The sequence below is a fragment of the Labrus mixtus genome, chromosome 18 (assembly GCF_963584025.1).
Source record: "Labrus mixtus chromosome 18, fLabMix1.1, whole genome shotgun sequence".
Taxonomy (NCBI): Eukaryota; Metazoa; Chordata; class Actinopteri; order Labriformes; family Labridae; genus Labrus; species Labrus mixtus.
In genome coordinates, this window is record NC_083629.1 from 25285296 (window position 1) to 25301052 (window position 15757).

Sequence of the window (15757 nt, forward strand, 5' to 3'; positions counted from 1 at the left end):
TTAAAGGGATATCTGTTAAACCAAACAAAGCCTGCAGTAACGCGCAGAGGGAGTTAAAACACAAGGATGATGTGCACGAGAGGTAAAGGAGCTGAAGAGGAGAGAAATGGTATCTCAGTCTCCCCCTCCCCCCCTCCATGATCTGCACCTGATTTCAGGACCTCAGCTACTGGATGCAGATTGGACATCCTCTCCTCTGTGGGTGGATGAGGTGTGAGTGTGCGTATATGTGTGTGTGTGTGTGTGTGTGTGTAAGGGGGGATGATATGACTCGGCGCTAGGACCGTGGCTGTGTCAGTGCGCCGCAAATCCCAGCAGAGAGAGAGAGAGAGAGAGAGAGAGAGAGAGTGCCTGTCTGCGCTGCGACTCAACCCATCACCGGCGGGGGAGGCTGCACCTTCTGCCGAGCACGGACCTGAACCAGCCGGGCCCGCCTCCGGAGCCCTCCATATGGGCTCACCATGCGCAGGATTCGGGCCAACGCCATCGCTATTCTGACCGTCGCGTGGATCCTCGGGACGTTTTATTACCTGTGGCAGGACAACAAGCCACAGTCGTCGCCTTCGTCGTCGTCGGCGCAGACCCGAGGCAGGGGCCATGGGCTGAAAGGGGTCTCCGGCCGGCTGGAGATCCACCGGGACGACAGGACCATCCCGCTGATAGTGAGTGTGAGAGGTGGCGGGGGACGGGGGACGGTGCTGCAGGAGAGTGTGTGCTGCATGTTGATGTGTGTGAAACCTGGGGTGATGATGAGGATGGTGGAGGAGGAGGAGGAGGAGGAGGAGGAGGAGGAGGGGGTGATGCACAGCTGGGGGGGTGTCACAGCGGGAGAATGTTCCCTTCTGCGGCTGTACACCTCCATCTCTCACCTCGCTCTGTGCGGCCCTGTCATTATTCTATAAGGCTGCTGAATAAGCAGTGTGTTCCTGTATCTCATCATGCCTATCGTGCCTTCCTCGAGCCTCACAGAACCTCGAGGACACGTAAGAGGCTTTCCATAAGTCCCGCGTGCGTCGTGCGCAAACGCCTCGTAAAACCACATCATGCTGGGAGACAAGTCTGTGGTCGCGGAAACAAAAAAGAGAGAGAGAGAGAGAGACACGCTTAATCCCTGCACCTCAGGGTGTCATTAAAAGGCCCGTGTCTGTTTTCTGCCTGGTGTGGTGAAAGATGTGAGTGTAGGTGTGGTGGTGGTCGACAGGCTTGGATTGCAGCAACATCTCCAGGTTGCTACACAGCAGTGTGTGTGTGTATGTGTGTGTGTGTGTGTGTGTGTGTGTGTGTGTGTGTGTGTGTGTGTGTGTGTGTGTGTGTGTGTGTGTGTGTGGTGCGGCTGTGGTCCGTGTCAGTGCAGATTAGGAGGTCTGCTCTTTCTGATGCATTCACTGTAAACTGAGATATGAGACCTGTAGTTCTTGCTTTTAGCCCTGCAGGCAGACACAGATTTAATTCATTCATAAAGACAACATGCAGGTTTTTTGTGATTCCACCTTCTTGAATATAAACTTTTTATAAACTAAATGTGTAGAACATGGTTTTGAATCAACATGAGGATGTCTCTCAGCTTTAAAAAAAAGAGATTTCTGTTTCTTTTTACATTTACTTACTTACTTGACTAAAATGATTAAAAGCAAACAGAATCACCTTTGGGAATAGTTTCCTTTCAGAGCAGAGCTAAAGTTTATTATTTTCATGATGGGGTAAATCTGCAGATTATTTCCTTGATGAATCGAATCATCGTGCAAAGTGCTGAGTAATGACTTTTATAATGAACTGTTGTTCAACATGTGCGTGCATCAGAATCTGGAATACTTTATTGATTCCCACTCAGGGGGGGGGGGGGGGGGGGGGGGGTGGACAGGGGGGAAATAAGGTCACATTTACAGATTCTCCAATAGTTAATCTCCCAATCTGTCCATGTGTGAATATCATAGAGAGAAATGTTTGCTTTATAACGGAGAAATGAAGAGTGGAGCAACAGCATTGTCGGTTAAAATCTGCACATTTTAATTCTTTATTTGCTTTAAATTAAAATAGGAAAAACTAACAGCTAAAACCTGCTCGGTACAGTATCAGTGTTTATAAGAATAATAATGACAAATGGGGTCTCTCTGTGTGTTTTTATTTTTATTTAAGGAGGTAATTAACCCGTTAACATCAACATCTCTTTCATCTCGGTCGCTTGAGCGATGACTGTCTGTGTGATTATCATCTGTATATTTTTAATAATAGACTCAAAACAAAAGTAGGTGTAAATGATGCAAAGTGGACGCTTGCTGCAGTTCCCTTTACGACCACCGGTGTCACTCAGAATGCGCCAAATACCTTTAATGTACTCAACGTTATCTATATATTTATTTATTTTACTCTGATTTCACTTTTCATAGCTGTCAGTATGATGCACGAGTGTTTTCATGTCTGGATGTCGATCGTTCATGTTCAGTCTTTTGTTTTTGTTGTCGTGAGAAACAGCACGACGCCTTTCATGTAGCAGATATTTATGAATTAGATTTTTCTATTTTATTCACTTTTCTGCAGCTGAGAGCATAAAGCAGATTAGCTTTTGTGGTGACAGTAAATCACGTTCAATCTTTGGGTAATTTATGTCATTGTCATCTGAGTGCAGTTCCCTTCACGGCCACTGGTGTCACTAAAGTAACAAGTTCTTCCTAAAAATCCACAAATCTTTTTTATTTAGTCGAATATTGCTTGCTTTTTTAATGGTGCTGGAAACATTTCATATTGACATGATATCATCAAACAGTTTCTGCAGATTTGTCGGCTGCACATCCCTGAGAGGAATCTCCCGTTTCACCACATCCCAAAAGATGAGATCTGGTGACCGTGGACGCCGTTTGAGAACAGTGAACTCATTGTCATGTTCAAGAAACCAGTTTGATATGATATGAGTCATGTGATATGGCGCCTTGTCCTGCTGGAAGTAGTCATCAGATGTTTGGGTACACTGTGATCCTAAAGGGTTGATCATGTCCAGGATGCATCCTTCATCAGGAGCCTGAACCCCCTCAAATGTGTCCTTCTGATGTGAAGGATCAGCGGCTCTACTCCGAGCTCCGCCCCCTCTCTCTCTAACGCTGAGCCCAGACACCCTCCAGAGGAAACTCATTTCAGCCGCTTGTATCCACGATCTCATTCTTTCGGTCACTACCCAAAGCTCATGAGGTGATTATCGGAACAAAGATCAAGCGGTTAATCGAGAGCTTTGCCTTCAGGCTCCCTCTCCACCGCGACGGTTCAGTACAATGCCCGCCTTTTTTTAAGATTTATTTTTGACCGTTTTTGTGCCTCCAATAGAGAGATAGGACAGTGGACAGAGCTGGAAATCAGGGAGAGAGAGAGAGAGAGAGAGAGAGAGAGAGAGAGAGCGGGGAATGACATGAGGGAAGGGAGCCACAGTCTGGATTCGAACCTGGGCCACCAGCCCGGAAGACCACAGCTTCCATACATGGGGCGTACAACGTCCCCCTCACTGCCCCCTTTTGATTCCAGTTTTCCAACATTTTCAGTATGATTCAAATCTGTCCGACGGACCGGCAGTAATTGAGTTTAACTTTAGTCAAAGTTCGACATAAAAAGGGCAAAACGTCTAAAACAAAGCTGACGGACAAATCCCTCGGTCATGTCGATCTAAACTTTCAGGATCTGATTGAGATGCACACTGGAGCCTCCTTCACGATTCACAGAAGTATAAAAATGGTCCCAGCTGAGGTCGAGGATGTGTGCTAACATGTCAGGATGTTTCACTCCCGACAGCAGCGGCCTCGTTTTAAAACGTCGTTCTCCACTTTTAATAATTGAGGGGGCGAGTGCCAAACAGTGGAGCTGCTGCTCCCGGGCCTGCTTTAGCATGTAGAGAGGAAGCTGTGGTCTGCAGCAGAGTGTGAATGTGGCTCCGATCAGAGGATGAGGGAACCACTCTGAGTTTGATTGTTGTGAAAGAAGAAGAAGAAGAGAGATTGAGTTCACAGGTCGATGCTGCAAACTGCCCGAGGTCTGTAATCAGATCGTTCTTTGAACAGTAAACTTTGGATTTGAGGGTTTTCCAAGTTTTTTTTCGATCTCTGATTTGCTCTGCGGGGTCGTTCACCTTTTGTCACCAAACTGAGATTTCCTCGCTGCAGTTTGTTCTGGAAATGTGACCCTCAGCTCAGACTGAAGGGTGCTCTCTCTCTCTTTGTAACTGAACCCGTCTTTTCCTTTTTTTTGTTCTTTCTTTTCCTCTGACTTTCTCTCTCTCTCATCCCTCTGTCTTGTCTTCATTTTCATTTCCTTTTTTCTGTCCTCTTCGTTTTTACTCGTCTTTTATTCTGTCTTCCCTCCTTTCTTTCTTCTTTTCTTTTCCTCTGTCCATCTGACTTTCTGTCTTCCTCTGAAGAAGCAGAGCGGCATTTTCTGACACAAATTTCCCCAACATGCATGAAGAGTGAAAGGCAGCTTGAAGAGGTCAAAAAGCTCCAGCAACACTTTATGAAGATCAACTTTATGAACAAATTAGACCGACGTCTTTCGGTCTAATCTGTTCATGAAGTTGATCTTCATATTTATAATAAATTGGTCTTATATAGCGCTTCTCTACATACTCAAAGACAGAACAGCGAGTGAGTTTTTAGGGATTTCTTGAAGGAGGTGAATGTGGGGGAGTCTCAAATGTTTTTTTGGGAGTGAGTTCCAGAGGGTGGGAGCAGCCCTGTCCCCCCAGGACTGATAGTCTGTCCTGCTTTTTCTTTGTTCCTCTCATCCCTTTGTCTTATCTTCATACCTTGTTACTCCTTTTCTAGAATCTTTATTTCCCTCGTCCCTTCCTTCATTTTCTTTCTTTCCTCTTTCCCCCTGTCCCGACCTCCTGATCTCCCTTCTTTTTCAATCTGTTTTACCTTTTTTATTTAATTCATTCGGCCATTTTCTGTCCGTCACTTTTGTTTCTTCTTTGCTTTTTATTTTTCTCCTTCTACCGTCCTCATCTCCCTTTTTCTTTTTCTCCTTCTCTTCTTAAAAAACCTTCCTTCTTCATCTTAAACTTCTCGTCTCTTCTCGTTCTTTCTTTCTCTTTCCTCTGAGCTGCTGTCCTTCTCAATACAATATCTTTCTGTCTTTCCCTCATAATTTGTTTGTCTGTCCTCCAGTTTTATTTCCGTCTTTCTCTCTACTCTTTGTCTCTTCTTCTTTATCTGCTCTTTGTTTCTTTCTTCGATCATTCCCGACACTCCTCCTCATGTTTAGTCTCCCGTCCGTCCGTCCGTCCGTCCGTCTTTCTTTTCTTTTTCATCCCTAAACTCAACTTCTCGTCTCTTTGCCCGTTCATTATCAGCATTAATGACATCATCTTAAAATCTGTTTGCAGCCGCTCCACTTTCACTCTTCTCCTCATTTCCTCTGTTGAGTGCTTCTCATTTCCCAGCACCACTTTCTCTCTCATCCTGCCGAGTGTGTGTGTGTGTGTCTGTGTGTGTGTGTGTGTGTGTGTGTGTGTGTGTGTGTGTGTGTGTGTGTGTGTGAGCAGAGTGTTAGTATTCAGGAGTCTCTCTCTCTCTCTCTCTCTCTCTCTCTCTTTGACCTAAACATCTGCTGTCACCGCTCTGAACAGGAGCAGCGGCCATGTTGTAAACATCTGGCCACATGAGCCACATGCAGTTTGTCAGTTTGTCTTTGTCCTCTTGTGTGTGGCTGAGTTTTTTTTTTTACAGTTTTTACAGTAAATTATCGTTCTCAGAATCAGATCCGGCTGTGTCCGTTTGTTGGAACGCTTCAGACTTAATGTTGAGTAACTCTGCAACTATTTCTCGATTTGTAATGTGACCGTATAAACACTTCAGAGAACTGGGTTAATGTGCCGTTAAACAATCTCATGGGAATGAGAATCAGTTACATTTTCCAGCCTCCACCCATGCTGCACTAAAACACTACACGCCCTTTGTCCTTTAAACTTTGATTCAAGCCCTGAATATTTGTCAGCATGTTGCAAACTTAAAGCTTTATTTCTATTGTACAAAGTTACAGATCTTCTGCCTGTTTTCCTTGGAGCCCCCCACTGCTTGAATCTAAGGGGGCACTTTGCGATCTGTACCGTGCCCGAGCAGTGTTATCAGATGGAAATACCGCAATATCGTAGTGCAGCTCCAAAATGATCGGATTTTACCCTAAACTACCGTAAAAACACAGGACGGGACCTAAATACCAAACTGAATGGCAAAACTATGCCCTGCACACCACATTAATGTTACTAAACAAAGAAACAAAGCCAGGCAAAGCTAGTGTGTGCATCCTAAGAAACCCTGAAACCTCAAAAGCTTTCAGTATGGACGCAAATGAACTAACCTGATTCTGCAGGTGTGATATTTGAATCCCTCTAAACTGAAGGTTTGCCCAACAAAACACTGGACTTGAAAAACTTAAAACAGTTAAAGTGTTACTTGCAGACGGGAACTTTTGCACAGATCACAGGTGTCACTTCCTCTTTCTCCTCACTTGGTGTAAACTTCTAAAAGGTTTCACAGACGTCATGATGTAAGACTTGATCAACGCACTGCTGTTTTTTTGTTTACTCACTGATTGATGATCTACTTTGGACCCGGTCGTCTCAGATTTGTCTGACTTTTTAGTAAAAGACTGTCGCCTTTAACGTTAAACTGCTCAGGCTGACTTTAACGTAAACAAAATCAGAAATCAACAAACAAACATTTTCCTAAATAAACAAAGAAATCAGATCAGTGCGGGAAAAAAACAAATTCATCAAACAGACAAATAAATGAAGTGAAAAAACTCAACACGTCGTGGTTGAAGACTGTTCCCCCGGCGTCTTCCACAGTTTCACACTCAAACGGCGTCCTTCATTATGTGTCTCTAGAGAGGCGAGGTCAGAAGACGCTGTCCTCTTTAAACACCAAGAAACTACCACTAGGGACGGCCAAACTATTTACATTCAAATAAAATAATAACAGTGTGATTTAGTATAAAAACAGTGAATGAGGAACATGTGAAGAGATCCCGATCCGGCCTCTCAAACCGAGCACTACGGCGTGATCTGACATGACGTGCGTTCTCCTTCTGTCATCACAGACTCCGGGTCACAGCCGGGGCCTCGTCTCCAGCCAATCAGTCAGATTTGACTTGTTTGTGATCCGTCTTTTCATTCGCCTTGAAAGAGCCAGCAGACATGTTCATCTTCCAGACGAGCTTCATATTTAATTCAGTGGACCGAGCCGCAGAGAGCCTTCTGTTATTTCTGTCTTTTTCTATACACAGAGAACGATTTGAGCCTTTGAGACGCGGTGATACTCACACATCACCAGGTGACGGAAGATGTACGAGTCGAGAGAGCGTGAAACCTCTTTACCTTCTTATGTTTCTGGAATGAGACAGTCTGATTAAATGTTGAAGGGATTGTTATTAGTGTTTACTACTCCTGCATGATTAATCTTTAAATAAATCACGACCTCTCAGACACACATGTGATCTAATCTCTAAGTGATGGTGATTCACTTGCTCCTCTGCCTTCAAAAACAAGCTGCATTCATGTCAGGGTGTCCGACACATAGACGCTCCAATGGGTCGGAATATAGGGCTAATTGGGCGGCTATAAATACACCTAGGCGGCCCGCCCAATTAGCCCTATATTCTGATTCCATTGTGATCATGGAGACACAAGAGAACGTTTTTAAAACTGGAGTTTTGCCAATATGTGTGTGAGCTAGGTGATTTGTTATGAGCTACAGCTTTAGAAATTCTGCAGGGCCAGAATATTGCACAAACACTACAACCCTCAAGTCCACGAGTATGTAAAAGTGTCCACATGAATGCATTCTTCATTGTGTGAACATGTGTGTGATGAAAACTGAACGAGATTTGAAAATGTCACAAAATAAAGGCAAAAGGATTAGATCATTCATACACCAACGACAAAGCAGTGGGAGCAACTTGGGGTTAAGTGTCTTGCCCAAGGACACATGGTACATGTGGCTGCAGGAGCTGGGGATCGAACCCTCGACCTCACAGTTGAGAGACGACCGACTTTCCACGGCCGCCCCTGTGGCTCGGTTGGTAGAATTGTGTGAGAGACTTGTGATCTGAATTCTTACAGGGAGAAAAATCGTGATTCAAAGAATCGTTCAGATTCTGAGTCAGTACTGATGTTGAGGATGTGAAGTCGGGTGACGGTTAAAAATCCCAAGCTGCAGAGGCGGTGTGCATATTTCAGCGCAGACATTTGAGTGCAGACATGAATTCCTAGTTTAGAGAGCGATATACCAACAAAGAAAAGAGGGGAGCAGATCAAGATCTGTTCATGATTAGAGAGTTGTCGCAGGGCCAATGAAGGTCACTGGACTCTATGGTGTAACGGGCAAAGTGGGTCTAATCCTCGTGTCTACAACTTGGATTTGTTGGAGTTGTATCTCTTTTTATTTCATGTAACTAATGGAGAAATGTTGTGTGCGGTAAATGATCTCTACACTTCTCTAACTTGTGCACAAATAAGATGTGTAGGCAGATAAAAAAAAGCTTGTGAAACGAGTCGTGACTGCTGTAATTAAACATTATAATTAACAATTTTCTTGCATGTAGAAGAGTGATTTAATTAGACATCTACTGCTCTAATTCTAATTGCTTATTAAATACAGAGAGGATAGCAAATTATATTTCTTGATTGCACTTAAGTGGAGATGCTCTTGAAGTTAAAAAAAGGAACACTTAGCCGTCATTTGATTGACAACGGAGACGTTTTTAAAACTGTGTGTGCAGCATAAAGAGACTTACCGTCGCACACACTGAAGACCTGAAAATGTAAAACAGTGTGTGCCAACATAACGTACACATTAGTTCACAGATGGGATGAAAATAAGCATGTCAATTTGCACCATTTTTCATTGTCATTCTTGTTTTGTCAATGTTTACATTTTCAATAAAGTTTGAAAAATAATATTACAGCTTGATGCTAAAAAATGTTTCTAGTCTCTGTAATAAATTTAATTTGTCATGACAAAGGTATAGCAGAATTTAAAAAATAAATAAATAAACAATATTAATTTAAATATTTTAATAGGGGTGTGGTCACTTTGATTGGCAGGTGTCTGTCACGCTAGCTTGGTCAGAGCCGTTGGCGCCTTTTGTGGATTGCAAATTTTTCGGACACATAACCCGGCTTCCTCGAGGGTGTAATGTACTGACAGACCGTCCAATCAGTCTGTGCTCCTTTTCTTTCGCTAAGTGAACGTCTTGAACATGTTAGCAGCTATCAGTGTTGGAATTAGCCTTACCTGGTTCGTTAGCTTTTTCAACCGCCGCTCTCTCCTCTCCTAACGTCTTTTTCTCCGTCATTCACAAACATACTAAGAAGCTAATTCTGAAGGAAACACGGTTATTAACGAGCTTATTCGCCAACAAGTTAGTTAGCCACGGCTTCAGATTTCAGCTGTGATAGCTCGGCGTTTATTAACCCTTCGCTAACTAGCTTAAATATTGACACTTCCGGTTCGAGAAAAACCAACATGGCGGCGGCCGGAGTGCCGGAAACTTCAAGAAGGCGATATTGAATATCTTCTTTTAGTTGTAACTCTGTGAAGCTTATTTTGGGACAGAATCCATTTATGATTTGACGGTTTAAATATCTGTTTGTTCAATTAAAATGCTGAATAAAGATAAAACACATTCCAGTTAGGGCTGGGGAATATATGGAGTTTTTCAGATATATCGATATATTTTCAAACACGATATAGGGTAAGACAACATCGTTAATATCGATATAGTTTATGTTTCATTAAAATAACGTTACAGAGGCGCCAGGTCACCTTTTTCTCATCTCACTGATGATGACTGACTGTCTGTCTCTCTTAACCCTGCTCCTCCTCTCTCTCTCTTTTATTGTATTGAAGGAACATTTTTATTTTATAATATTACTTTTTAAATTCACAAACAGGTATTTTATTTTCCATGTGTTTTGACTGTTAATAAAATAAATATCGATATATATCGAGTATCTCCATTCAGCTAATCAATATGGAGATATGAGTTTTGGTCCATATCGCCCAGCCCTAATTCCAGTAGGTGTGGTCATCTGATGTGTTGAAAACAAGCAGCAAACGTGCAGATTGGTGACGTCATTCGGTCTTCTTCCATTAATATTTAACAGTCTATGGTTGAAAACCTTGAAACTGTCCCACTGCTTCCCTGGAGAGACTAAACATGAGGTAACTCTCACCTGAACCTGGTCAGGAGCGTTTTACTAAATCCTCCATCTACACTGACCTTCGCTTCAGCAGCCAGAGCAAAGCCTCACCTCCACTTTTATATTCTCTTTCCCATCTGTCCATCGCGCTGTGGCTTCTCAGTGACAGGGGAATACTCTCATCTAATTATTATGTATCCGTTTTAACCTCCCTGTCATCCGTTCCAGGTTTGCCAGAGTGTTAAAGCTCCTTACTGGGGAAACCCTTAATTACTGAGGATTTATAGAGTGTGTATTCAGATTTCACCAGCGCGTACATTTTGCTCTCTTTGCCCTGACGCTATTACCTGAATAAGAAAGTAGAATTTACATTTTAATCACTCGGCTGATGCAAGAAGAGGGAGCTTTTATTCTCAGACGGGCAGCGTTGCAGCCGGGTTGCAACGCAGATGACTTTTCGACTTCAGACACATTTTCGAGGATGTATAGGCGGAACGTTTCTTTGGTTAATCTGGTCTGCAGAGGCCTCGAAAGTGGAGCAGAGTGTTCATTAATCTAGGATTTATTTTTTCTTCTAATCACACTCGCCCTGTCTGAATGTCAGAGTGTCCTTGAGCTAGACGATGAACCCCAAAATTGCTCCAAATGGCCGAAGCTAGCACAGCACATTGCCATGCCATGTGAGGGAATGAGAGTCCATTTCTAAAGCACGAGTTTGCCAAGGCTAAAAGGCTTTTTATTTCCAATAATCAATGATTAAATCAGCAGATAAACAAGTTACAAATATGATGTTGTGCTCTGTGTTCTGCCTCAGTCCAATGTTTTCGTCTGTCATGTGCTGACAGAGAATCCAGACCAAACTGTCCTTGATCATTTATTCAATCAAACAGCGGATTTGAACAAACAAAATTGGCTTTTTGTGGAACAATATATCAAGACGGATGGTTCAAAAAGCAACATGCCAAAAGTTCCCTTTGTGCGAATGTGGCATGTGGCCGTAGATGTGGCAGAATAACAGTTTTGTTGACAGAAGTGACGACAGTGACGGAGTGTTGATACCAAAAACAACTCAAGTTGCTGTGTTTGCTGCTCTCTGTGTTTACAGGAGACACAGAGAGTGGATTTGTGTTTAGGGGTAAGGGTTAACATCTCCTCCGCTTTAATAATGTCTCCCCTCTTCGACTAGATTTTTTCTAGAAACACAACTTAGGTTTAACTTCTAAGACTCGACATGACAACATTTGACCTTCATTGGCTGCCATCATATCCAGATCAGTCATTTTCTAACTGACTTGTAATTCTGGAGTGAAAATGTTTAAACATCTAGTCGACTAATTGCTCACATCCCTAATGTGAACATTGTGTTTCTGCAGGTGACCCAACCCCCGCGGCCAGATGCACAGGGGCAGCTGCTGGGCGCCCTGGACGAGAAGGCCTACCTGGCCGGGAAGCAGCTGAAGCCGGGGGATGATCCGTACAGAGAGCACGCCTTCAACCAGCAGGAGAGTGACCGGCTGGGCAGCGAACGAACCATCAGAGACACCCGACACTACAGGTGAGCGAGGTTAACACCTCAGGCCCTCGGGTGATTTCCATCTGTCTGCTTTGATCCGCACAAGGGGGTAATCTTTGTTTAGCTGCACGCGGATTTAGAGTTCAGAATGTGTCCTTGCACTCATCGGTGGTTCAAGGGTCAAATAGGGAGATTATATTGGAGAGTCTTAATTTGACCGTCCTGACTTCTGGGTTCAGTCTGGTCTGTATCTATCAGACGCAGGCGAGGAGACGAGAGGCTTATGGTGAAGAGCTGGAAACATTTAAGAAAACTTAAAGAACTATGGACTAAAATATTTTAGTCTCTGACGTCCCTACTTGCTACTTTTATACTATTTTAAACCTAACATAAAGTCAGATAACATGCCATGACACGTAGCATTTAAAATGGATACTGCAGTCCAAATTACATTTTCTTACTACGTTTTCATTTTCTAACCTGCTCTTGCTGTGTGATAACTTCCGCTCTCTTTCAGGTGTGCGTCTCTGAATTATGACACAGACCTTCCAGCCACGAGTGTCATCATCACTTTCCACAACGAGGCTCGCTCCACTCTCCTCCGCACCATCAAAAGGTAACGAGGTCAAACACAGACGACTCTGACTTACACCTTCTTGTCTTTCTAAATCTCCCTTTGTTTCTGTTTTATTTTTAGTGTCCTGATGAGAAGCCCTCCATCCCTGATTCAAGAAATAGTCCTGATCGATGACTTCAGCTCTGACCGTGAGTTTCTGCTTTATTAAAGCTGATTAAAGTTCTCGTTAAGCCATGAAGGACACTGATGTTTTGGGGCATGATATGACTGGATATGTGAACGCAGCTATCATATTTTCTCAAATAGAAGAACTTACCAGGTTTTTTTTTAAAGCAGGGATTTTTTCCTACAAATAAAATGATTTTTTTATTAATTTGTCATTCCTAACTGCAATAACGGCATTACACCAAAGGTATCTGGTACTTCACAGAAGAAGCTGCCAGACTATCAAAGAGGAAGAAAAGTGAAAGAAGTAAAAAGTTCTCCACAGGGAGCATCAGTGTCTTTCATCCTTTACAAATATCCATCGACCTCTGACTGGTCCAAAATGTTCAAATATTATACGCAGATATCTCCGAACACATGTTCAACCTGTAAAGGGAGGGTTCATATGAGACAGCCATGACCGTTTGTGTCTGTTAACAGAGACTCTAGACTACTGCGGATGTCATTGAGAGTTATAGCAACTACGGGCTTCATGATCAAATGTCCCGCTTTTGTTTTGCATCACTTCTGTTCATATGTTTGTATTTCTGTCAGAACTTCTGCAAATGCTCTTTTTCTCTTTCTCTGTTAACCTTGGAGTCTATAAGATTATGATTAATTTATCATACACATCTTCATGTTGTTGAGTTATGCTAAGTATCTTTTAATTGTTCTGATATTGTGAAGTAAAAGTGTACTGAATAGTCTCCACCACACTTAAAACCCCGGCTGTTTGGAGCAGAGGCTTTAAAACCGTATGTAGGCCGTCATGCATCGAGATAAATTTGACAATTTTTCAGAGAGGTGGCTTCTTGAAAAAAAAATCTTGTGGGCACGCCGGGAATTTGGATTCCCTGCGTTTTTTAAAACGCTGGCTGCAGCCCCGCGGTGCCAGGTGTGAGGCTCTCTTTTCATTCGTCCATCTGCTCTGAATATGTGTGAGGCAAATATCACACAGGAATGTTCCAGCACACGAGACCGCCAAATCTTGGGAAAATGTAGGTGGCGGAAAATGCCAAGAGACAGGAGAAGCTTTGAAGATGTGTTACACTGGTGTCTGATTCCACAGAGCAGCAGATTTGAATCAGAGCTCCCTGGATATTGAACCGTTTTGCTGCTGACAAATGATACTGATGAACAGAAGGATGTCAAAAATTGTTGAAGCTTTTTTGATACTTGTATGAAAACAATCGACTCCTTTATTTTAATAATCGGTAGTACCGGAAAGTATCGAAGCTGTAAAATAAATTCAGATCTCTTTTTGAATTTTAACCAAAAACTGCCGCCAGCAAAACAGAGAGAAGCGTTTCTCACAGCCCGTCCTACCAGCACGCTACACAACCTCATCAACACAATCAGCCTGATTCTATTGACGCGGCTCACCGTTTCTACCCTGACTCCCCGTTTCTATTTTCCCATATGTCTCAATGTCCCTCTGGATTTGTATTATCCATCGTCTTTGTCATTTTTAATCCAACAAGAAGGAGTTCAGTGATGACCATAAGTCGAGTTGCAAGTCTTGGACTCAACAGTACGACATTTAATTAGCATTTAAGCTCCATCATGTGCACATGTCAGGGTAAAAATGAAGTTGCTACCACCATGAGAAGCTGCTTATTTTTATTTAAAAGCCAATCAGCAGACTAATTGATCTTGACATTTAAAAACTAATCTGTTAATTGCCCCATAAACTCCTGGTTTTATTGTAGCAGACCAGAACTGTGGAATTAAAGGATAACCATACTTTAGTAATTATTTCCCTTTGTCAGCTCAAAACAGGAGAATTAAATGAACTCATGCTGCACACTGTCTGCTGGGCCTCCTGTAATTACCACCACATGCATCTTCAGTCTGTGGGAAGGGCACAGTGACCTACATTCAGTGTGTGCGTGCTCCTCGTGCACACACAGACACACTCAGCGGCGTGAGAGCTGGCCAGACATCTAGACAGTAGTGTCTGAGCGCCAGCAGCAGCCGGAGCTCTATTAGCTCACTAATGCCCTGTCTGCTCTCCCTCTGCTGCAGGCAGAGCACCTGAACGCACCTTGAACCGGCAGCACAGTGAATTTATACCTGTCCTGCAGCGAGACGTTTGACCGGCTCCCTGTTTTTTGATTTCTGTTTTCTGCATCAGTTGTCATGGAAAACTTGTGTCTTCTCAGTTTGCGGCTTTCAGTTTTGACTGTAAACCAGTAAGACTCACATTAGCCGACTATTCTGCTTCTTCCAGCTCGTCTTGGTGGTCTCTGGTTGCCACTTTCCAGTTCTGTGTCTCAATAAAAGTCTCAATAATCCCTGCTAAGTAATGCACAATGAAACTGCTGATTTAGTTTGACTTTTTAAAGGCAGGAGAGCGTTGGTGCTCTTTAGAGCCTCAAATCACAACAAGATGTGAAAATAAAAATGATTGTTTTCCTAGAAATCACACAAACAGGGAAAAGTGCCCACTCTTGTCTGTGACTTTATTTTAAAAAGTAAATATACTGGTTTGCCTTCAATAGGAGAGAGTTAGTTTGAAGCTACATTTCATCTGCAAAACAAAAGAAAACAGTGAAGCATATAAATAATTCAGGCAGTCAGGTGAGTCAGTGAGAGTGTGAGCTTGTTGGTCAGTAGATCCGACCCTGCAGGCAGACGGCTGGTGTGGGTGGAGGGGGGGGGATGGTCAGCAGGAGTGAGGAAAGATAGACCTGCCTGAGCGTAATCCTATTTAGGCTTGCCTTAATCATAAGGACACCGGACTTAATCACGGACGGTGATCTTTACTCCCAATCCAGACGACAGCATGTGACGGCAATTGTGTGGAGACGAGAATAGAAACCAGTTAACAGTCTGTGCTGCTGGGAAACAAACCCGGTTAGAGTCCAAGCAAACAACAAGCTTCATGGTTTTGTATTGACATTAAATCATGCACCATGTAAAAACAAAGTAAATCTTCAAAACTCAGGGCCTGTGTTCTGTGTTTTTAGCACTGACAGCGTTCATGACCTCAGACTCAGAGCGCTTCTTATTGGTTACGAAAATCAACTTTTACATCCCTCAGTAGCGTCTATTTTAAATAGCTCCATGTGCTTAATATTTGCTTTTATTCAAGATAATATCAAGAAAACACGTCTTGACATCAGCAGCAGCTCTTCACCTGGAACCTGTTTCCTGGACATCGACGCTGCCAAGGAAAAAAAACGTCCGTAGTGGACACAGGCCCTTATTCAAACTCATGTTCATATTTTTTTTACTTTCTTATTATGACTTAAGTTGTTGCTGTTTTCGTCGGCATTCAAAG

General features: G+C 43.1%; 1 protein-coding gene across 1 annotated transcript in view; it reads left to right on the top strand.

The window, feature by feature from the left end:
- Nucleotides 1–304: 304 nt before the first annotated feature.
- galnt16 (UDP-N-acetyl-alpha-D-galactosamine:polypeptide N-acetylgalactosaminyltransferase 16) overlaps nucleotides 305–15757 on the top strand; it is a 39968-nt gene continuing 24515 nt past the window's right edge. Inside the window, exons 1-4 of the mRNA XM_061062412.1 lie at nucleotides 305–662; nucleotides 11554–11735; nucleotides 12211–12309; nucleotides 12391–12458. Coding sequence (XP_060918395.1) covers nucleotides 462–662; nucleotides 11554–11735; nucleotides 12211–12309; nucleotides 12391–12458 — 550 coding nt within the window. The 5' untranslated portion in view covers nucleotides 305–461. The remainder of the gene's footprint in view (nucleotides 663–11553; nucleotides 11736–12210; nucleotides 12310–12390; nucleotides 12459–15757) is intronic.